At 38.4% G+C, this 24,711-nt stretch overlaps 1 protein-coding gene across 1 annotated transcript in view; it reads right to left on the bottom strand.

The window, feature by feature from the left end:
- Positions 1-1,433: 1,433 nt before the first annotated feature.
- Positions 1,434-24,711, bottom strand: part of MARCHF1 (membrane associated ring-CH-type finger 1) — a 243,542-nt gene continuing 220,264 nt past the window's right edge. Inside the window, exons 7-8 of the mRNA XM_054825517.1 lie at positions 9,116-9,263; positions 1,434-5,419 (exon numbers count right to left, since the gene is read on the bottom strand). Coding sequence (XP_054681492.1) covers positions 5,118-5,419; positions 9,116-9,263 — 450 coding nt within the window. The 3' untranslated portion in view covers positions 1,434-5,117. The remainder of the gene's footprint in view (positions 5,420-9,115; positions 9,264-24,711) is intronic.

Raw genomic sequence — 24,711 nt, 5'->3', positions numbered from 1 at the left:
ATAAGTATTTGCAAGTAATAGAAGGGCAAGTTTATCCCACACTCTCCAGCAGACTGGAATTGTTCTGTTCTCAACCACAGTGTAAAATTTATCGAAAGTTATTTTCTGAGCTCCATGTCATAGGCAGTGGAAATGTGGTACACCATTCAAAGTACTTTTTTTTCCTTTTAGATAAAGCTCATGCAGAACAGCCTCAATATTTTATGGGGGGGGTAGGGGGCAGAGGAGGTGTGAGTAAATACCACATAGCGTATTTCCTTGTTTGTGTGTATACAGAGCGCAAACTGAACAGAAATGTTTTCTGTTCTAATGGTACCGTTCATCAAGAGATTCAAACTCATGTGTGCAAAGCAAAAAGGTATAGTGACTATACCTCTATTGGCTCTATTTTTCCATATGCTAAAAAAAGGAAATGAATATATCTATTACTAGAATTTCTGTGGTTATGCTGTTTCTTCTTATTATATCTTGTAGGGATGTGTGAATCCATCTTTGATTTACATGGTGAGCTAGTTAGGGCAGCTTTAACAAAATGAACAATCTGTTGGTCTTGGATGTAGGGAATGTAATTTGTTAGACCACTTCTCCTGTGTTTTGCCTGTATATTCTTAGTAGTCACCAGCCGTAAGATGACTTACTCCAGCTAGAACTGTGAGGTTTTGAAACTTGGCCGGCCCACTGTCTTCCCAACTGACAAGCTAGGAGAAAGATACGGGGTAGGTGGATGGATACAACCCTCTTCAGAAAACTAAAGTTGTAGTTTGGTTGGAACACTGTGTATTTATCAAGATAAGATACTTTGGTTTTACACCTGACTTAAAGTACACAGATTATTTTACAATGCAAATGTAATATTTCTTTTCATTAAAAAAAGCATTTATCTTTAAGGGTTTTTGGAAAAGGAGAACGTCTTATCAAGTAGAAGTCTAAAATAACAAAAAAGGGAACATGGTCCATTCCGACAATCTGAAGTGGGTTTAGCTTTAAACCATTTAACTGTTTGTCCAACCCATCTTTAAAGCTTTCTAGTGTTGGACATTCCACAATCACATATAACAGTTTGTTCCAAAGCACTGCTCTCCTTAGGAAGTTTTCTTCCTCTTACCTTCCTGCAGTGGAAACCCAGTACTAGTTGTCTGTTTTGCTCTGTGGCTTTCTGGGAGTTCTTTATGGAGTTGAAGCCTGTTCACAGACTTCCTTTCTGCCAGTTAAACGACCATAGTTCTTTTCAAGTGTTTTTGTACTATGAAGTATTTTCCTGAGCATTCTGCCAAGGTGCGGCACCCAAAACTAGCCATTCTGAGCTAGCAGGTTTATTGATATGAAGTACACAGCTGAGTATATTGTTCACCTTTCTTGCAAGAGTGTGGTCTTGCTAGTTCATGTTCAGCACGTGATGCTCTATATAACAAAGTGACAAATGTAGAATACTACAGTAATTTGGGTCATTTAATACAAATACATTTTTTTCACAACAATAAGCAGATATATTACTTTTGTTTCCCTTACCTTCTGTCTTTCAGTACACATTCACCCACAAAAACATACAATTTTTCTTTTGCAAAAGAGAGGGAGTTAAACAAGTAACACAAACTCGTAGTTCCAAATATTATACACAGTAAAATATTTTCATCATAGAGTAAGTTTCATTGCATTATTAGAAATTATAAACAGCTTGTTTTGGTGATGGGGAATTACTACTTTTTTTTCTTTTTTTCTACACAACAAAAATAAACACTGCTTTAAAATAGAGCAGTGGGTGAGTGGACTAGTTGAGAATCTTCGTAATGCTAATGATGGTCAAAAGTGGTATGTTTATGCCAGTTTGAAATAAACTTTATAATGCTTGTAACTTAGAAAAAGAAACGTGCATGTTCACAGGTTAGGAGTATCTTGTTTAAAATTCCAGATCTGATCTGACACCAGATTTCTTCTACCTACCTTCATTAAAACTGAAAAAAGGTTCTGCCCTTGTGGGTTTAGCCACGCTAAATTCCACTGTCAGCGTATTTGCCTGAGGTGCACTGTGGCTACACAGGCAGTTTGATACGGATTGTTACTTGATAGATCATTTTCATTAAAGTGTCTTAGAATGTGTCTTAAAACCTTCAGTGTACTGTTTTTGCAGGATAGAATCCCGTGGTTATTAAATTGATACAGAAAATTGTGCTTTGTGTGGGAATGAAAAAAACATTGGCTGATAAACAGCTGTCTAGTGTCTGTATTCATGCACCTTCCTTACTCGTGCAAGGCATGTTGGTGTGAAGAGCTCCTTGCCCTCTTGAAGAGGTTGCATCCTGCTTCAGAAATAAATTCCAATCCTGCACGAAATCCATGAAAGCTCTAGAATATCCATTGCACCAAAGAGAAAGGGATGCACAGGCTAATACTGTAATGCTTTAAAAGGTTAAAGACTGCTTCAAGCCTCTTGTAATCTCTCTTGCTGCTGACTTCTCTCTTTGTCTATCTCAGCAGACACTGTCCCATTTTGCTCCTTTTCCTGCTGTTCAAATTAATATTTCAAAGGGAGAGGAGGAATTTGAACTGAAGTCTTTCTCCATTCTTATATTTAACTAACTGTAAGTACAGTTGCATGTGTCATTGAGATGAGTGCCAAAATAGTGTTATAAAGTTGAAGTTGTTAGTATAAAATTTTGCAAGTTGTCTGTTTTGTTGCTGACTCTTCAATTGAGTTTTAGAAATGTACAGTAATCTTGTTGGATGCTACAAATCAGCTTTCAGAAGCCTCAGGTATTTTTTTCTTTGAGTTGAATTTTATACCCGTTCAAGAAAAAAACAATGCGAATTGTTTGTCTCCAGTAAATTATCAAAATAGGGGATAAAGTACTTTCAGCAGGCTCATGATGCTACAGCAGGTCAAAGAACAAGCTGACTAAAGAGGCAGGGTTACTGTCAGTAAGAAACTTTCTCATTATTTCAGAAAGCTCTTAATTATCTTCCATAATAATGTTCCTTGTCAGTCAATTTTGTTATGATTCATCAGGTTTTATTGTAAGCATCATTCCAAACATTTAGATGCAGCTAGTAATTTTAAGTGTCTAACTTGAGATATCATGAGATTTACTTTTTAGCAAGTAGATTTACACTTTTTGGAAAACCATGCCTTTGCAGACTATCTTAAACGTGCAGTTATGAGGCATTCCTTAGTACTGTCATCATTTTCTGAAGACCTTTTGAAGTCTCCACAATTATAAACAGACATAATTTGGTTACTCTTGTATGTCATTTCAGATGAGAAGCTGCTACAATTCCAATTCATTTGTATGATTGGAGAGTTATTTTATATGAAAAGTGCATGTCATTATGTGGAAAAACTTAAACATTAATCCAACTCACCTGGAGTAACTTTGAGCAAATATTAGTATGTATTTATGGCCTGTTCAAGCACCAAGGTTTTGTGTCCTGTCTAGCTAGATGACAATCACTTATTCACAGCCAAATTACATGAGCAGTTCCAATACAAAAGAACATAATGGTCTGATAAAAGACACATTTCTTGCTAGTACTGAACCTGGGAAAATGTGTAAAGAGGAAGTTTACCATTAGAAACTGCAAGGCTTCTGTAGAAATCTAGTTCACTTGTAATTGTGGCAGATTTCCCCTTTTGAATGAACCTGTGCTCTCCTATCCTCTTTACTCGCGTTCTTTATTTGCTTTTTGCTTTTCCTCCTTTACCTAAATACAAGATCAAAAAGGAACTTTTAATTTTTTTAAAAAAAAATACATTACGTTCAGGCCCCAGACTTGTCCATGCCAGTACATAATTACTCCAAGGCAATACTTGCTGTTGTGTCCTGATGGTAAACATCACAGGTATGAGAAGCGAATCACAAAATTGGTTCTTTATATATAATTCACCCTGTTGGACACAGTATTATATCTACATTCATTTATCTATTGCACCCTTTAATGCTATTCACACTTCATTTTTATGAGAATGCTCGAAACACGAAGTTAACAACTGAACTGTTGAATCTCTAACACCTCAAGTTTATCTGTACAGAGGGAAACCATTGATTTGTTTTTTTCAGTCGGGAAGATAAAAACTAACTTTTCAGAACAAGGAGATCAAAACTGTTCTCTTAAGATACGCAGGTATATTCTCTTACATCTGCCTTTCTGTATTATGAATCTTAAAAAATAAAACCAAAAATGGCTTCCATCTTCCCTATGTGTCATCCTTTTTCAGACCTTTGATAGTATGCAGTTTACTTTTGTGTGATTCTGCAGTAAACTGCATTTTTTTTTATAGTCCTGCCTCAAAACTTGTGTATCCAATTTATGTCTAATCCACTCTTCCAAAGTAAAATAAACAACTGAGCTGCTCTTCTAAATACGTATCTACACATTCTCTCCTTCCTGTACTTATTTTGCTGACAGCTATACTCAAAAAAAAAAATCTGTAGCTTATGGAGACATGAGTTTATACTGGTTGGAACTGCTTACTTTGCAAAAATTCAGGCATATTTAAAAACAATGCTACACTTCAATTGTTTCAAATATCCTCAGTTGACACAGCTGCCCAAACATTCAGGCTGCGCTGCAGTCAGGTGAACATGTGTTACCATAGGAGGCTTAGAGAGTGATTGCTGTGGTACAGCTCTTCATACTTCGATGCAGTTAATGCATATAAAATTGACTGGTACCCTTTTGAAGTGTATCTTTAAGAAGATAAATAGCAAATACAACTTTTAGTAGTAAACAGATGAAAGGTTTTTGTTTTCTGTAAACAACATGATTACATCAGGTCTGTTTCTACTTTCCCAGCCATCCAATTAAAAAAAAAAAAAAAAGTACTCTTGTCACCTGGGTTTGGCATTGTCTGTTAAACCTGTTCTCTATTGCACTTTCTACACTTCCACTTTCACTACACTTGCTGACTAGTTGAGAAACTACTTCACGAACGGTCACATTCCATACAGTAACAAGTTGCTTTGCTGGATCCATTTTCCTTGTAGGATTTTGTTTTTTGTGTGGGTTTTTTTTGTTTGTTTTTTTAACTGAAAAAATGCACAGTCATTTCTACTCTCTTTTAGCATTTGTAGTGTAGAAAACACTACGCCTTATTCTGCAAGGAAGAAACAATGCTGTCGCTGTCAAACTGGCATGACCTCAGATGTCGTTTCTTCAGCTGCCGGCTGAGAGTTTGTACCTGTCTGTGCTACTGGCACCACCACTGCGTCCTTGACGTCCGAGCTCTGAGTGCTCAAAGAGTTCTTCTCCTCCAGTTTTTTGGCGGTGTCTGGGCAGTTCTGAACAAAGATGACTCTGTTGTAGGCTTTCAACCTGCGCCACAGCTGCACATAAACCTTACACTGCACGTACATGAAGACCAGGCCCCCCGTGAATCCAATGGCCACCACAACGAGTTTTGTCCAAAACGGCCATTCAAGGACACCTTTGAAATAAAATGTTTATATTTATTACCGTAGTTATACATGGAATATCAAGTACGGAGTCTCAGTAAAACATTTTGAAAAGAAGCCATTTGCTAAGAATTCCCAGGTACGTACACGCTACTGGGGCACTGGTGGCTCAAGCAGAAAACGGCAGCAGTTTCCTGTCCCATGGGCCAGCCGAGAAACTACATCTGCCTCCCGCTTCTAACTGACTTCACCGCAATTTGGTCAGATAAGGAACACAAGGCCACTCTCACCAGGGAAGCGTAATGCTTGATACAGTCAAAACCAAAACATTGTACTGTTCTTCAATAATATCAATTCAATGGCTTGCTTAAGCAAAAATACAAGTACCAAACCCGAGGTAACTGGATACCTAGAAATATTATGCACATCTTCAACAACTACTGTTTGGGGTTTTTTTTTTAATCGTGCAAGAAGCATGACACTGTTTAGGGTATGGAACACCAACATTTACAATATTATTACCTGGTCCTAGCTTCATCCTGAAGCCAGGATATAGTAAAAAAAGCTAGTGGAAAGGACTCATCTCCTGCATCACCTGCCTTCGGTGGCTTCTTTTTCCTGCAGTCTGCAACCCCCCTGAACACACCTATATCAAAAAGCAGAACCTATATTCCTATGTACTAAAAAAGTAACTTTGTAGGTTTTGGTGTAGCTGTTCTTACTTTTCTCATTGCATTGATAGATCACATTGATATTTACAGAAATCTATATGGCTGCTAACACAAAAAAGCTAGCGATGAGAGTATTAGAACTTGACTACGGTGTGACTAATATTAAAATTATTTGCTTTGTCCTAAATGTGGTCTTAAGATTTTAAAATAATAGATTAATGTTGTATTAAGAACAGCCTTCTCCTCAGTTCATACCACTACATCTGCTTTTTTTCAACCATTCAGTAGGCTAACATAAAGGAACAGCTACCTCTTGCCTCCTAGACCTGGTAACCTGGACTACTCAAAACCAGGTCTTTGCTTTTAGCCAGCTGTGTGAGTCTCATGAATCTAAGCATCCCCTTTACTGTTAAACACATAGGAACTGGGCTGTTAATTAAATAAACGAACAGAGACCAAAAGAATATTAATTATTGCAAAAGCACACAAAATATTTGCAGTAGCTGTAGTTGTCCCTGTTATGGTAACTCCTTAGTAGTACTTACAAATGGTAACAATATATTAACTGATGGTATTAGCCAATTATTTTTTTTAATTTGCAGCAAAATGAAAGCATACAGAGACCACGTAAATCACTTTGTATCTCCCCCACCACTATTACTCTGGTTAGTTGAACTTGCCAGGGACTAATCCTTTTATATTTGTTAAATTTGTTCACAAAATGTTTGTCTTGCTTTTCTTCAGTCCCTTGTTCCTGGGACAAAAAGTAACAAAGAATAGTTTGTTTGCTAAGGTGTCATATCCAGTGATGGTTGTTTTTCCCTTTTTTTTTTTTTCCCTTTAATAACTGCTTTTAAAAATCCCTGTCTCTTTCTTGCTTTTAATTATGAAAACAATATGCTTTGCATCTGACTAAGCCCCATCAGTGGGTAATGACATTTAGAACCAGCAAGTCACAGCTGGAGCGCTGAGCTCCAAGGAAAGTGGCTGAATAAACTGCTCAGCTTTCCTTCAGAGTTTCTTCCAGCTCTTAGCAGTACAGAGGTGCTGCTGTTTCTTCCATGGCAATACAGGAAGCATCATTTTTTGCTTAACTGAAGTCTGGGACAGTGAATTTTGTACCTTTCAGTATATTCCAGAACTGACATATTTTCACAGACTCGAGCTTTATTAGACAAAGCTCAGCTAAGCCTAGACCTGTTTCTTCAAGTAGAGCAAATGTATGTGAACTTGACTCCCTACCACTGGTGCCATATAAATTCTAGAATATTTTAAATATATTTTAAATTGTCCTTTCTATAGACCAGTGACAGGTTTACCAATTAAGAGGTTTACACTTTTATTTATTTGCATCAAATGCTTTTGTAAGGGAAAAAAAAAAAACCCTTTAAATATTTTGAGAGATACATTTGAAAAAATATTTTTAAACTTACATAATATTAACAAACTATTATTATTCAGGGCTTTCCGTTTTTCTCCTCCCCAAAATATGTTCATAAAGTTTTTTTTCTCCAGTGTTCACTGTCTTTTCCCCCTCGTTTCCCATTTAAACAGAGATAACAAAAAAGAGAGAAAAGCAAACTACAGATATGTCTCCCCTCCCCAATACAGATGTGTGATTCTGTAAAAATACTTCCCCCCCCAGCCCCAACAAGCAGATTTTGGGACAAAAGAGTTCTCTTCACAAACACTTATTTTTGTGTATTGTAAGTAGCTCCAAGGCATCTTTCTGTTCATTTTTTTAGTGTGGAGAATCATCCATTACATTTGGCAAAAACTGAATTCTATACAAATCGCAAATAATTTTGAGCCTACCAGGATTAATTAAATGTGATTCTTAGGGATTCTATATAACAACCAAAATTCATGTTAGCTGTTTTGTTGGATAAATTCAGCTAATCCACAGACATACCTTTCCCCTTTTTAATGGGTAAGGTGGTGTAGTTGTACTTATAAATAGAAGTTCAAAGCCATTCCTAGTCCTGTCCTCAGGGCCAGTTTTTTTGAGATGAAAAAACAGGGCTATCTATTTAGAAAGAATGCAAAACAAGACTTTGTATTATACACTCGTCTATGACTTACTGAGGCTTCTTACGTGTTTTCCTCTCAGAGGCAAGAAAGGCAAGCATCAGGAGTATCATCAAATATTTAACTAGCAAGGCACAAAGCTCCACCTGTTTTGTTTTCCATGTTAACTTCAGAGTATGGCACAAAGCTAGAGACCTTTGTCCCACTACTGTCTAATGCTTAAAGTCAATTCAGATCAAAACTCAAAAGCTTTTTATCCTCTTCATCATCAAGATCATATTTAAGACTAAATTTAAGACTGAATAGACTTAGATTTGAAATGGAAAACAGTAGTTTAGTTTGCAATATAGTTGCCACATACGGTAAGAATAGTCCAAAAAGAAACCTACTTATGTTAAACATGCATTTTGTTACACATGTCCAGCTGGGTTTTCACTGTCTCCACAGATGGAGACTCTACGACCTCTCTGTTCCACCATTTGACCACCCTCCCAGTAAACACAACTGGAATAAGGACGTTCACAGTGAAATTCTGTTTGAAGGGACACAGGAATGGCTTTCTGTGCTACTGAACTCCCACACAAAGGACTAACGCAACTGGAACACGGTCTCTTGGAAGTTCGTATTAGGAAGCTTGTTGATGAAAGGGCTCTATCATGTTTTACAGGATATCAAGGTTCAAGTGGGTAATATAAATAAATTGCTGTTTTATGACCTGAACTTGCACTGAGCTGTTTGAATTTGACTCATCTTTTTGTCTCAGCTTTAGAAATATCTAGATAATGGGAGATTAACCTAAGAAGAACCAGCAGGCTAGTTAAGCTGTTGTAATGATTACACTAAGTAGAGATATCTCTGCAGGGGCATAACATAAGCTTTTAGCACTGATGCATTCATTACCTCTGCATTTGATGGAGCCATGTATCAGCAAGCCGTTACTTAAGAACAGAATGTGACTGGTTACGTAGCTGCATCTCACATCCACCCATTACATTATCAACAAGACTGAAGAAGATTAAAGATACTTACCATTATCATTGCCTTGTTTAATTTCCTCAGCGGTTCTATCAATTAAAACATACAATGACCAAACAACACAGGTAATTGCAATTACGTGGAATGTGACTGAACAAACTATTTTCCTCCTCTCACTTGTTGTCATCTGTAGTTTCTCCCACTGTAATTTAAAAAACAAAAAGTATTAACAAAATCAGACTTGTAAAATTTTACAGTAAACTGATTAGGCCATTCTGGCTTTTTCTACCAAAAAAGCAAGCAGTAATAAAATCAACAAATCCTTTGATTTTGATGATACACATTACAGTAGTATGTGCATTGTCACTGTAAAATTCATAATTATCTCATTTTCACAGATTCAGAGGAATGAAGACTTGTGTTCTGTTTCTGTCTGCTTGCGAATGACATCTGAAGTAATTTATTGCAGTAGAGCCATAACTTGTTAATAGGCAGGTAAAAACCTGAATACTTACCTGAACTTTACCTGATGCACACTTGTGGTGATGAGAGAAGAAAACCCCCAAACATTAGCTTGTAATATTTAAACTATTCTCAGTTGCTTAAAATTAGAGGAATGCAGTTGTGGAACAGTCTGTCCATAAAAAGCGTAAGAAATGCAACTGCATTGAAAATTAAATTCAAGTAAACTTGCAAAGATGATTATGTGGAAATGATCGTACATGATAGCAGTCAAACAGCCTCGGTAACGCAAGAAGGATCTTCAAGGCATGTGTTTGTGAATTATGGCACTAAATCCATCATGTTTGTGACCTAGGGCACTAAATCCTAGCTTAAGTTCAGGCTATTTTAAGATGAAATAGGCTATTCTCTGCATTTGAACAATGCCACTCTTGAGGTGATTTTTTTTTTTTTTTTAATCTCACTTGTGAAGACTTTTTTTTCAGCACATCTTTAAAATAAAACCCTTCTCTACTTAAATGCTTGCCTTGGAAAACAGATGAAAAAGTATGACATTTAAAAGCAAAATGCCTCAATTGCGATGAATAATCTCAGAGTCAGTTGCCAGCATCTGATGAACGAGAGGAATACAAACCACAATACGACAGTGCCACCTCTCTGCAGTCGTGCTCCTGCAAGACTGAACTGTGCTTCAGCATCCAAGCCACCACGCTGACCACCGGGACAGCGAAGCTGCTCCTCCGCTTACACGGACCTTTGGCCTTCAGAGTACTGAGGTGGTAAAAATTTACTTTGAAGGTATGCGTTTGGCTTTGGTTTTCTGGTTTGGGGTTTTTTGTCAGCTGGGGTTTTTTTTTTTTATTTTTTATTTTTTTGGGGAGGAAATAACAAACTTCCCAAAATTGCTTATGGCTAGCGTTGGAGATAGATAACATTTAGCTAATGTTATCTAGGCTAAGCTAGCCGCTTGGACTTTAACCTGAACCAATATGGCCATTCTTCTAGTCTGGTCACATTTTGAAGGAGCACAACTGCAGTAAAAGCTGAGGTCTGTCAATGCAATGTCACCAAAAGGGCTAACTCTCAGAAATGCTTCTTCCTGCCATTAGTTTTAAAGTAGTACATACCAGTCCAAACAAATTTCATTCTTTAAAGACAGCTAAAGCTTGCACGTTTCAGAGCTGTTGCCTCAAAACACAGTCTCTGGAACATTTTCTAGCCCTTGCCAGAATTTTACAAACACAAGGCTTAAATAGCTGTTTAGAAGAGCTGAAATATTTCCTGAGTAATATAAAAAGAGACAAAGCTAGCAGCTTATTTACCAGCTGATAAATAAATTCAGTTTCTGAGACACGTACTTAGGAGTGAAAAGTAAGCTTGCTGGATTTCGTATAACAGTCTGTAAAAATGGGAGGCATTAAAAAAAAAGTAATAAAACCCCAGAACCTCATGTTCATTGTAGTTCATGGCGGTAGTATTCAGCAGACCAGATAGACTGTGGCATTATCGTTACAGTTTTATCATATCATTACAGTCACCAGGTTACACAGCATTTGACCTGGCGACTTTTATCCTTTTTGCAGTGAAAATTCAATTCAAGCCTGGCAACAGGCTTTCTTTCCAAATAAAAAGTTGTCTTTGTCCAGATGGAAGAAAGGATTTTACCTTAACCCTTCACTTAGCTTTGGATGCTTTGTGGGAGATCAATGCTGAACATAAAGAAGAATGAATTGTGTTCTTAAACAGAAATTTTCTGTCATCTCAACTCTGATGCTACACTTTTTGGTCTACTGGAGACAAAATTCTGTGATAAATTTTCATTGTCATGTATATCTGCAGTCTCATTATAGCCATTTTACTCTCTGTAACATACACAAAAGCCATACAATGTTGATCTGAATGCCCAGTCAAATAAAGCTTTTTCACATGGAGTTTTAAAGTCAAAGAAGAACAATTACTACTCTTTAGAAACCCACTACTCTAAATGTAAACATTTTGTAGGTGGAAAAGAAAAAAAGACGAAACCAAACGACCATCAGGCACGATAGGTAAATAAAGGAACAACCTCACACGCTTTTTGCTGAGATTTACAAGAAAGATGTATCAGGAGAGGGAGCTAGCAGAAATGGGCTAAAGCGGGACTTTTTTGCTAACATCCCGTGATCAAATCCAGCCACAAAGCAAGCCAAGGCCTACGGGCTCTGCTTCCTCTCTCCAGCCCCTTTTCTGCTCCCGCAAGACAGCATGTCTGCACACCTATTGCGTCCACACGCACGATACCACACCAGAAACAAGCTGGCTGGCAGGAGACCGGGAGAGGCCACCAGGACCCCCAGGACGTGGGTGCTTATGGAACTGGAAGACTGTGCAGAGCACCTCCCCCTCCCAGTTGGCATACAAGAAAGGAACAAGGACCAAGGAGAGACTCCTGCTCACACGGAAAGACGCAGGGGGATCACAGCACTTGGGAGCATTTTACAGCGCTCGGTGTCTCCCAAAGCTGCGCTTCTGTTTTGCTCTGCCCTAACTGCAGTCCCAGTTCTCCTCTCTATTCCAGTCATCACGGGCTGCGCTCAGAAGGTGAAATTCAATTAAACTTTGTGCTCTACTCCTGGTGATCCCTGTGGTAGCTGAGGTGATTCTGTTGTCCTACTCATGTATTTTAGCTTGGCTGAACAGAGAGTACTATGTGACTACTGTCACTCTCTACTAGAGGAGTGATGTTAGTAGATAAGCCAGCAATTTAAGTTGCCCTGGAGCAGAAAAGTGCAATTCACTATTTTAGGATTTTTGCAATAGGCTTAAATCTAAAATTTAACTGTTAATGTTAGCCCAGACTTGCTTTGATAAAAGCACAATTATGTGAACTAAAAATTGCTTGAAAGTCCATAGTAAAGGCTGTGAGACAACAATATACTGAGCAGCGAAAGCATCAGCCCCTTCTACTTGTGCTTTGTAGTCCAGCTGGGTAGGTAAGTTTGGCTGCTGCTACTGTGTCACACAGCACCTTAATGCCTCCTTAACCACTGATAGATTCACTCCTGCTGTATTTTGAAGCTTCTGCAATTCTCACGGCTCTCTGTGTTCAGTACATGATGGCAAGATAAAAATAAATTGCGTTACATTTTTTTATCTTCATCAGTGATCTGGAAAAACCTACAACCGTCAGGTTGATCACACTGTGACATGCCATGGATAGAAATCATATGCCACTAAGAACAGAAAAACAACACAAAAGTAAGTGCCCAGATGCAATTTTCCTTGGAAACTTATATGTTAATACTCCTAAGGTGCTCTAGAGACTGGAAGGAGAGAAAGAAACGGAAGACTGTAACAGCCAGAGGAGATATTTATAATGACTTGCAAATTATTGAGTCACTAAACTGATAGAGAAACACTGCAGGTTTTGCCCAGACTCCTCTGAAGCACCCCTTCACTGTCGTACATCCGATTGTCACCACCCACAGATTCCTTAATTCTGGCAGCTATACAAAACCAGACTGGAAATCACCACAGATGCAGATGGTTTAATATCCCGCAAATACAAGCAACCACATGAATACCGTTATGCTCCACGGAACAGGTGTGCTAAAACACTTCGTAACATCTAACAACCACAAGACCTTTTACACAAGTCACCAAACAAATCCACAATGCAACAATACGTGTGCCGAGAAGAAAGCCTGAAATATCCATAACTCCCTTTTTATTTTCCGAATAAGCTTTCCGAACGTTATGCTTGTACTGTACTCTCCAAACCACTGGAGGGTGGTAGGAGACTGCCTGCCTGCTTCAGAGGTTCCTACCGAGAAGCCAGAACGAACTAAGCCTCAAAGGAAAGAAGCCGGATTGTAAATGTGCTCAGAAACACACCTCCCCCCCCAACTGCTACCTACAGCTACTTCTAAAACACGACGTGCACCTCAGCCTGAATTGCTATGCTTTACTGCCAGAGAAGCGTGTAATAATCTTGAAAGTGGCAGCTGTAAAACTGTACCCTGCTCTAGGTTTCTACCTCGTGTTTTGGTTTTGCTTCTTAAAGGCTATCTTGCTCTGAAATTTAAAGGGAACGGTTACTGATTTCATAACCCACTCTTGCAATTACAAAATGTAGTCATGAGTCTTCTGGGGAAAGAAAAAAAAAAAAAGAAAAAAGAAAAAAGAAGAAAAAAAAATTGAATAGTCTGCTCACATGGAACAACCAAATCATATGTAGTCAACCACTTCCCTTTCCTGTATCACAGTCTGAGAAAATCCCTGATATTTAAAGGACCAAAATTTGCCTCCCTGCATGTCACCTTGTAATAAAAGTTTGGTTAATCAATATGCAACAAATAAATATGGATATTTTTAAATATCCTCTGAAAATGGATTATTAGTGGATCTGGGGATGTTGCTTCATATCCTAGAGATCCCAGTAAAGCCTCTCTTCTTATAGAGAGAATTACATCTGCAATTTTAATTCCCTCCCATACATTAAGCGTTCTGCAAAGTGGTTTCATGATGGCCCAATGCAGAACCAAAAGCTTCACACTGCTCACACAAAAGCTGTTAACCACACTACAGAATTACAGCCTGCAAACTTAGCTGCTTGTATTCCTTTTCCCTACCTTCAGATTGCAGATTTACTGTCTGCCTGCCCCCATCCCCATTTTGTGTCTGCACGTTGCCTCCTGCTAATGGTAATTTTCTGTCACGTTGGCCACAACATTTTGTTTACACAGATTTCCTGAAGCAACTCCATATCTGCTGCAGGTTTGCAGATTCACACCTTTACAACCGAAGGTCGCTCTCCTGCAGAGGCTCAGCACTGAGCGTGCCACATTGAAGGTGAAGTTTAACGGGCTGCTTTGCAACACACTGTGAATGCTTGGAATTTTAACTACTGGGTATTTTCAGGAACTCCGTTTTTAAAAATTGCATGTAAAGAGGCCTTTCCAGAGGAATATGGTATGGGCATGACATTGCTAATATTAAATATTTTTCCCATTCTGACATTTTTCTCCCTATCCATCATTTAGCAAAAAAATGACAACGAATGTAATGTAAACAGCACCCACAGCTGGAAGGACTACCTTCTGTTCTCACCTAGAGCTAAAGTCATCATGCAACATTTTCTGAATTCTTCCTACCATCCAAAGAAAGACTTTAAGCCAACCTCTATCTTGAAATAATCATGCATTTGAAAAGAAGGCTAAAATCACTTACTAGGGGCTGTTGTAGAAACTGCACTCTGCACACAGAGTAGGAATACACAGAAAAACATCTTTCTTATCTCAAACGAGGCCTGAAGGACCTAGCCAGCACTTCTGAAAGAAGCTCTTAAGAAGTGGAGCAGCGTATGATGAACTGAGCTGAGCGGTGAAGATATGTTAGTAGTCTGAACATGTAGTTCTGAGTTATTTATTTTCTGTGGTTTAGGGAGGGTTTTTTTGGTGACTTGTTGCAGTATTAATTGGCTCAGGCTCCGCGGTGAACTGTTCACTACTATCAACCTACCAGCTGGAGGAAAGCAGCTGCAACGGTAGTTTGCAGGAATGGAATTTGTGCTGTGGGTAGAGGAGGGAGAAATAATAGTAATAAAGGACCACAGGGCTCCACACGTGTTGGGAGAACAAAATTGCCTCGTGCAGATTTCAAGTGTTGATCAGAGATGAGACTTCAAACCTTGTAATTTGAATAAAAGCATTTTGGGCTGCTCTGCGCCATCTAAACAACAGGTGGTCATTGCCTGTGCCTGAAGGACTGCATCTCAAAGAAGGACAAGGCACGCCTCACCGCATCCTGCTCCAAGAGAAGGAGCGCCCCTCATACAGTCCAACAGAATGTGCCAGGTCTGATGGCTGAAAAGAGGAGGGTTTGGGCCGTGAAAACACCTCCACCGGTCTTTTCCCCAAACAGCTCCAGAGGACTTTCAGAGCGGAAGAACTGAGCTGGGTCACAGAGAACACAGAAAACATATTTGTCATTGCCTTGTGTCAAAAGGTACATCCCAGAGAAGAAACTCTTGTAAGCATCAAGAAGAGAAGACCAGAATTAGACCCCTGCTACATTAGCCACTGAACACAAAAATAAAATAAATTTTAAAAATCCCCTATCGTATGGTGCATCATACGGCCATATCTATGCACAACCTTACCTCAATCTAGTTAGCTCACTAGATGAGCTGGTACAAATCCTTCTCTGGCAAGTCTGTCTGAAGTTTACATAAAATCTATTTCTTTCCCTAGGTGACACTAAACAAACCCGGCTGGAATTCAAATGAATGTCTGTGGTGTTATTTAAAACACCTATTAAAAGTTTAAAACGGAACCAGAAATGGGTGCATTTCTAAAGACACATACACTGTAATTCACTTTTATGTGTGATATGCGTGCCTAGCGTAATAAAAGAAATACATAATGAAATATCTCACTTTGATAAACACCTTAAGATTATCATCTGCAAAGAACTAATAATTCAGTTTTATCAAAATGAAGACAGCACTATATTTCTTTTTTAAGTGACAGTTAAAAGAGCTGGACTTGAGTGATATAATCGGTGTTCACTGTTCACAAACTTACGAAATTTTTAGCTGTGTATGTCATCAATTAGCAGACCCTTAAAAAGTGTAAAATAGAGGTATTAAGTAATTTGAGAAGGTAATTTCTAAAATGATGTGGCTGGTTTTGCAATCTGGAAGCACTATAGAGAAAACTTGTCATTCACCAAATAGAAGAACTTCAGAACCTGCATCCTAATCGTCCCAACACAGACTAACCAAAAAAAATGCTATGCTTTGGAAATACAGGAATAGCCAGACCTCATGTCCCTCTCATCCAATGCTCTGTCTCGGACAGGGGCCAACACCAGATGCTTCAAAGAAACGTGCAAGAAGCCCCCCGGCAAGTAATTATAGCATAATCTCTCCATATTGGGAGCTTCTTCCTAGCTCCCATCTGCTAGAAATTATTTTACATCAATATATATAGAATGCAAAAGTACTCTGCAAAGTGTTTACTTTCCAAGCATCCTCTTTGAATGCTGAAACAACATTAACCAATTCTTTGTTCAATAGAGATCTACATGATCAGCCTTCAGTACTATCACGAGCTTCTCTTTTACAATTGCTGTTTCTTTTCTTGCCTTGTAAACTATTTAAGAAAAGGATCATTATCTCCTGGCACAGTACGCTTCAGCTACCTTATCTAAAAAGACAATCCTGACAGATAAACTGCAGATGAAACATTAAACTGGTGGTCAGGAGCAAACAATCACCATAATGCAAAGCTATGGGGAACGTCTGGTACTAAGAACAAGAGGCACACATCTAGAATGCTAGAAAAGATTTACTTTAGGTGCCTTGGTATATGCCTTTACTACTAAAAAATCAACACACAACCTACATGTGGGCAGCCCATAAAGAAACAAAGGGAAAAAAAGGGGTAGAATCTATGTCTCCACTAACTTTCATCACAGTTAGTCAAGAACAGAAGCAGATGCTACTGTTACCTGCTCTCCCTACAGTATTTCTACAATCTATCAACAGGATCTAGTTTGTGTGTCACTTTTATTCTCTATGCAGCTAGTTGTCTCCTGCCTCTGTCTACTCTGTCTTTTCAAAAGAGCAGCACACCTAATTGAAGGCATGACATTTTCCTCCAGTCACTAAGTAGCAAATGCCTTTAAATCAAAGTTCTGCTCCCAAACAACAACTTACACACACACACAGACACACACACAGACACACAAAAAATAATAATAAAAAAATCAAACTACCGTATCACAAAGCACAGATCATAATTTTGCTGCAAGGCCAGTTAAGCCGAGATTTCATTTTCCAACCAGAGCAGGTGGGGGTGCTGCATTTTGCAGTATGTACTCTGTGGGAAATACGAGAGCAGCCATGCCATGTGCTCCGTGCTGGATTTGAGATGGATTTGTCAAAGCAACCACAAGTCTTTCCTCCACTACAGCAGCCGTAACAACCCATCTCCCAGCAGTCTGTGCCAGAGTGTCTGTCTTCGAACAACAACTAGCATGGGGTCCCTTTGCTCCCTTTGTATTTTGGTCTTAAATAGTGTGATGGAGGCTGGGATAGCATGGTAGAAATGGGAAAAGGAGAGAAATCGGAGAGAAAGGTGGATATAGCAACATGCTGGAGATCAACATCTCATTACATAGTCTTGTACGCTTCTCTACTTTCTTCAGTCCTGTCCAATTAAAGTGAAATTTCTCTGAAGAACTGTTCCCTTAGGCACCTAAGACATAGGTATAATATATGATCACAGTTTTGTTAGAGACTCTTTACTTGAATCACCTTCTCTTTAGTATTCACCACACTGCTTAATTTCCTGAATATCAAATTGTCCAGCCTGCTGAGAAGTATCTTGAAGCATGCATTTTGAAATTAGAGCTCATGAAATAAAACTGGCGACACCTGAAAAGCTAAATCAGCATATATACTTTCTGAAAAGCTAAACCAACAAATATACTTTCTGTTTATTTAGCTGTAGTTATAAATGATGTACAGTCTTCTCCTCGAGTTACCACAGAATATTAGTTATTCCACCTTCCACCTAGAAAATATTTTTCACCTAAGTTTGCCTTCTCTTAGACCAACGCAAGCGTGAAAATTCTCATTTACTGCCTTGTACGAAATGTGCTTGGTCTTTTTTTGTTTGCTGATCATGTCCTCGATTCTCCTATTTCATACACTAGTAATTTAAACACTCTTTCCGATATGTAAAATTCCTTAGAGTTCTAATTTGTATCTCTCAGAATAAAAACCTAAAGCCATTTACCTGGAGGCCGTGCTGTGCAACCTGGCCTACGGAACCAAGTATTACATCACTACAGCCTGAGGCCCTGCCGCATCATGTGTCTTAATGGGAATGGAGAGATGTATAGCAGCAACGGAGGCAGGACGGGTACAAAGGTACCTTCGCGTGCTAAGGACTCTTGTGTGAAAAGGAGTACAGTTGACTGGAAATGGAAAGCAGCCATATCTGAAAGTCACTGAATGAAGAGTAGCCATTTGGTACTGTTGGATGTACCTCAAGAACATCTTGCATGTCTTTTTATCTCATTTTCTATTCCTCACTTTTATAGATCAAAGACGCTCTTACCAATGCTTCCCCCCCCGCCCCATCACCCACTAAATTAGTAGTACAAGTGAACCTGAATGCTAATTCTTTTTATATGGTCATTATTTTCCTCCTGAAGTTGTAAGAGCAACTGACCTACATTGTACAGAAAAAGTAACTCAACTTCTGAGCTTTGCTTAACGAAATCAGTCTAAATCGCTACAAAGATGTTGCTTGGTTTAAATGTCCTTGTATACCAAAACCCTGGTATTTTAAAAAAACCTTTAACTCTTTTTAAAGAGTTGTTTAATCATATCTAGACATATCTTATTTTTGCAACAGGACATACGCATATGTCTGAATTGCCACATAATCAAGATTAAAAAAAAAAAGGAGCTGACGTGCTTCATTATCTATAAATAGGACTTCAGCAAGAATACTGATTTCTCAATGAATAGCTACAGTTGCCTTCTCTGTCTTTTAATTTTACCACAAGAGAGACTCTTTTGATCCAATTAAATAAAAATGAAATCAAGAAAATTTATGCTGAGGAAAGGCTACAGTAATTAACGCAAAACTACAGCCTAGTGCTCTGGCAAAGAGCTGAGGGAAGCTATTCATTCTGAAAGACGTCCAACAAATGCCATACATGCCAATTTTGCCACATACGAATTGCAGCAGACGAATAAAGATCTGAATAATTCCTGGAGGAAAAGTTTGGTTTTTTCCAAGTAATTTCAGTAAAGTGCTGCAGGAATAATATTAAATTAACGCTAAAAATCATAAAATATCCTGAATAAACTGATAATTACCCTATTTGATCATAATTTAGATCAAGTACCGTATTGTATGTCCAAGAGAAGCCATTTTTTGCATGCGTTCTACCAAGAAGCAAGCATCAGCCTGTGAACTAAAACTCAGTTCAGATTATTCTCGCATCAATAGGTGCCAGGCAAAATAAATTTGAGGCAAATAACCACTGTAAAATTGTATGTGTTAGTTATGTGAGAGATTAATACATACAGTAATCAGATCATGAATAGCAGCCCACATCCATTAGAGCTGGTAAAATCCCTAGCTTCAAAATTAAACAGTAAAAATGGCATTTTTACAAAAGTCTATGAATAACAATGACTGGTTTAGGTCAATGCTTGGGTTGATTATGCTCTTTAAATTTTATATTACTAGCTACAAATTTCGTGTCAAGGCACCATTCCATTTACATTTTCTTTAGTTGTAAAGCCAGTATCAAGAGAGTCTCTTAATTATTTTCAATGCTTCAGCTACCCAGCCCCTCCTTTGTTATAACTATTGATGAGGCCAAGCTGTAAAATGGAACACCGAATGGGCTGAAATGGAAAAAAAAAAAAAAAAAAAAAAAAGGAGACCCCAAATACTTATAAAATAACTGAGAGGCTGAGGAACTGCAGGGTAGGAGAGGACCTTTTAAGTAAAACGAATGTGAAACCTTTTGATGTGAGTTGCATCTGTAAAACAGCTCAGACCAACTGTTTATTTCAGCCTCAGAAAGCACAGAAGGATTTGTACCTCCCAAAGCTCATGTTCATGGTTCTGTGCAATAGTGGATAACATCACTAATACCCAGAGCTGGACAATCTCCTGAATTCCCTTTGCTACTAAATGCTACTAAGCAGCAGGAGTCGCAAATTTGGTTACTAGTGGCTAATTAGAAGAGGAAACAGTTTTCATTTCATTTTCTGGTATAAGGTTTTTTTGTTTGCTTCTTAAGAGAATGCAAGTTCAAAGCAATGACAATAAAAACATCTTGTACTGTTCCTCCTCCAGCAAGGATGCTGCACATGGGGGTGTCTGGCAACGTATCATGGTAAGGTGGCTTGTTGCAAGCCTAAGGGTATGTTATGATGGCTTCAAGGTATGAGGCACGAGAGGTCAGCATCTCTCATCACAAGTCCATGCGAAGTGGAACAGCTGTGTGAATAAAAGCTGTGTTGAATGGAAGAGAAAGAAATAGGAAGACGGAAAGCTAACCTAAATTCTACCACTATGAGACAGCCAAGATTTGTTATCCTTGTTACAGCATAAAATGCAAGACATCACTCTGCGAACTACAGCATGTTATCTATATACAGATAAATTGGCAGCAATGCTCTGTTTCTCTCTCTCAAAAATTAGGAATGCAACTGTCTGAACAAAGTAGTCCCTTGCATCCTCGAGGCATCACAATAGGATATTAATGCTATAGAATTATTTTTACTTTAACAGCTTTAATATACACATTCTCCCTTGAGCTCAAAGTTATTCACTATAATGACATGATAGCCAATAAGAAAGTAATAGCTTTGTGCCTTTGTGCATACTGGTGAAGTATCTGACCCCACATATTACAAGAAATGATTTGAGGCTAGCGATGTTTTGAGACAGTTTACTGGAAGAAAGAAAACACGGGAGCAGGTTGCCTTGACGACGCTGTGCCGCCGCACCAGAAATCAAAAGGAAATGTAGGATCTTCTCCTATGTTAAGGACTGCAAAGTATTCGCCAAATTGGGTTAAAAGAGAACTAATCCCACAGCAAGTCAATGTTACCTGACCTATGCAATATTAGCTATCGCTTCTTATCATGAGCCTTATTAGAAAAGCGATGAAAAAGCCAGACGGTTCATACTTCACAGCACAGGGCAATAAGAAGTAAACAGCAAGTGACACAGTAATGAGTGCTCAAAGTTTCTTTTTTTTCCCCGTGAGACTCTGCAAGTCATTTCTAGTTCTGAGAGTCTACTCTGGCGGGAGAAGTGGTTTCTAATGGTGACTGGTTTTGATTTCATAGCAGGGTTTCACAAAGATGTCTCTGCAGGCTATATCGCTTTCGGCAGTGATTGCCATATTCTTAATAAGGAATGTAAATATGAATTACCCAGCTAACACTGAGCCAAAAATAAATCAAGACCCCCTAACATATTTTGCCATCACTGAATTTACCATGCACGCGACCAGATTCTATCAAAAAAAGATTTATCCACAAAGCATCCAGTTACGAAAAAATTCCTCCAGGCAGCCACATTTTTTAAGATTTACTCTTTTGTAGCACCGCGTTGAGCACAGAGAAGGGAGCTGAATCTGGCCCTCTCACACATTAGCTAAGGGCTCTAACAACTGGATTTAGAGTGGTGCAGATGACAACTGTTCTGTAAAAAAGGCACCCTATACAGTTTTAACTCCAAAAGGGGGAGCAGAAGCAGATGCGTCCTTCCTCCCGAGTGAAACATTACGTCTGGGAGAGAAACGGGGCTCAAAGATTCACTATAGACTTTCCTTTTGTCTATTATAGCTCTCAAAGCGGCACGCTGATTTTCTTCTGGTGCTTCCATAAGCGATTCACTTTTTTTTTTTTTAAGGAGCCTGTGGAATTACTGATTTCTCTGCCTTACAGCTGGGCATTACCCCACGAGTTGTCTGTTGGCTCAACCCCTTTATCTTAATTGGTTACACAGCTCCTAAATGACAGCGGCTGGGTACACGAGAAGGGTGTACAACCCAAAGAGAGGCACCTCGTATCACATTTAAAAGCGCTATTCGTCAGTATGTAAGCAAATACAGAATACAAGAGGAGTAAACACTTAGAAGATATATGTGCACATTCAAAATAAACAAAATTATCAAGGTCCTTTCATTATCAGTATTTTAAGACTGGCTTTGCTTCTGTTTAATTTAACAGAAACTTATCACTGTTCTAAAAGAACACTCCCAATTCCCTATTTTTGAAAGTGATGAATTCAGATACCTCTTCTATCAGAAAGAAAATCAAATTCAATGGGTACATAGTGCTTCCCAAAACAAAACATTGACTTGCTCTTCCTTAATGACCAAAAGTAACTACATGGTAACAATGTGCAATATTGCTTATGCCTCACATAAGAAAGACATTATTTGTAAATCATTTCAAAGATAAAACAAAATCAGGAGAGAAAATAGACATATCCGACACCACAGAATAATCTATTGGGATAATGCATCAAAGTAAAACATCTCATCGGATACCAGAACTCTTAAATGGACAGCAAAATTTAAATATGAAAAGTATTTTGAAGTATAGCGAGACACTGTGGAGAAATCTCCATTTGTAGACATTTCTGCATTTTAAGCGCCTTTTAATTTGACACTTTAATCCATTTCATACCCACAATATTTTAATTCAGTTCCTGTTTCTACTACACTTCAAACACCAAATTCAAGAGACATGAAATGCAGGTGCTACTTTACCAGGATTACATCCTTTTTAAAGAAATTATTTTCTCAGGATGAAGTTATTACCTGAGAGCGCTCAATAAGGAACTTACACAAGCTTCTTGCCACTTTCTAACTCCTTTCATGATAAATAAAGTCACTTTATAAATGAGAAATTCTGCATTATGGACCGAAAATGCTGAAAGGTAAAACTACAAATGCAACTGTGTTATTTATAACCACAGACAGACATAACAGAGACCGTAAGAAATAGAACAGACACACTAAGCAATGCTTAATATTTAATCTCTAAATTTATATTTAGCCAAGTAATTAGACCTGCTCAAATATATGAAACACTTGCAATGCCTGTTGATCAATGCTTAAAAGGATTACTTCAATGCAAAGAGTCACTAAATTGATTAAACTAAGTTTTATTTGATGTCTGGTGCTTTCAGGGATTCTGTAATTAAATAACTTGCATATTGTCACAATCCTATTGATTTAATAGAGGTGTCTTGATTTATGCGAACTTAGTATGCTGCACATTGTCACTTATGGGTGCTAACAGCTATAGGACATGATATTCAAATATGCTTTTGCTATAGAACCCTAGACTTTGATGCAAAATAGTTAGGAAACATTGAGGGTGCATGAAAGGCTGAGGTGTGAAGAAAGATGGTAACTAGCAAGTTGAATCAAATAGTTTGTTTTACAGTTAAAACCTGCTTTTGTGATACTGCAAAAACAAAAGTATAGATACCTGTAATTAACTACAGTGGTCTGTAATTTTTTCTCTCAGGAAACCAGCGGTTGGAATGTTACAAAGCTATTATGATAAAAGTCATCACAATGAAGCAATGCACAATCAAGAACCAAACTCTAGAATCTCACGACATGAGTCAGGTAGTGATTAAAAAATCAAAACTTGTTGAGAGACGTGGCCCTTTCACTTGCAGAATGTGACTTCAAATCCAGGTCTAATGGCCATGGAAGTGGCATCTTCTGGACCTGGCTTGAAACTTTCACTTTAGGTGAAATAATTTCCTTTTCTCTATACAAAATGAGTTTCTTATGGAACCGAATAGGTACTCTTCTGTTGGAACTAAATCAGTGATCTTTTGTTTAGGAAACACTGAAATGAAATCTGTTTTCAGAATTCCCCAAAGTATATTACCAAATAAATTTTCCATCCTTAGGAGATCTGGGAAATTTTAATTCTCTGCTGCCAGGCTGGACCTAGTGCTGGATACTGAAGGCTCTCAGGGTCTAGCACATAGCCAAGCCTTAGCAAAACCTAAGCCTTTCAAGAATGTCTGGAAATCCGAGAGTCTCGGTAGTGCTTTTCAGGTCCTGCAACAAAGAGACAGGATTGTGGAGAGCTTCAGCTTTCTGAGCTGCCTGTCCCACAGCGCTTTGGTCTCTGGTGACCAGTCCTCATGCTGTCTTCAGAAAACCTGGCCTCCGAGGGAATGCCCCACAGCTGAGGTTCTGGGCTCTGTCACAGCTTGGAAGAAATTTGACAGTGTTTCACTGGAACTTTCCGCTTTTGCAAAATACACAGGTTTTGACAAAACAGCACTTTCAGTGATTTTTATAAAAGGTGTTTGGGTGGAAAGTTACCCGTCAGCTGTACTCACCTGGCAGGTCTCTCTGTGATCGCTCTTTCCTCCCTTACCTTGTCTTTGCTACAGCTCTCAAAATGCTTGGTTTACAAAACAGCTTCTCGTAAACCGTATAGTGTTTCATAAATTTGTGAGCAATGGTGATGATAGTGCACACACTTATTAGGGACGATATATTTAGTTTAATATAACATATGAAGGGTGTCACAACTGAATGCAATGAATGCAATAAATGCAAAAAGGATAATGGTTTTAACCTGAAAACTTTGGAAAGTTTGGAAAAGTGATGCTGGG

Source organism: Grus americana, chromosome 4 (genome assembly GCF_028858705.1).
Source record: "Grus americana isolate bGruAme1 chromosome 4, bGruAme1.mat, whole genome shotgun sequence".
NCBI classification, from domain to species: domain Eukaryota; kingdom Metazoa; phylum Chordata; class Aves; order Gruiformes; family Gruidae; genus Grus; species Grus americana.
The sequence above is the reverse complement of the archived record's forward strand: the minus strand, read 5'-3'. Positions and strand labels throughout refer to the sequence as shown.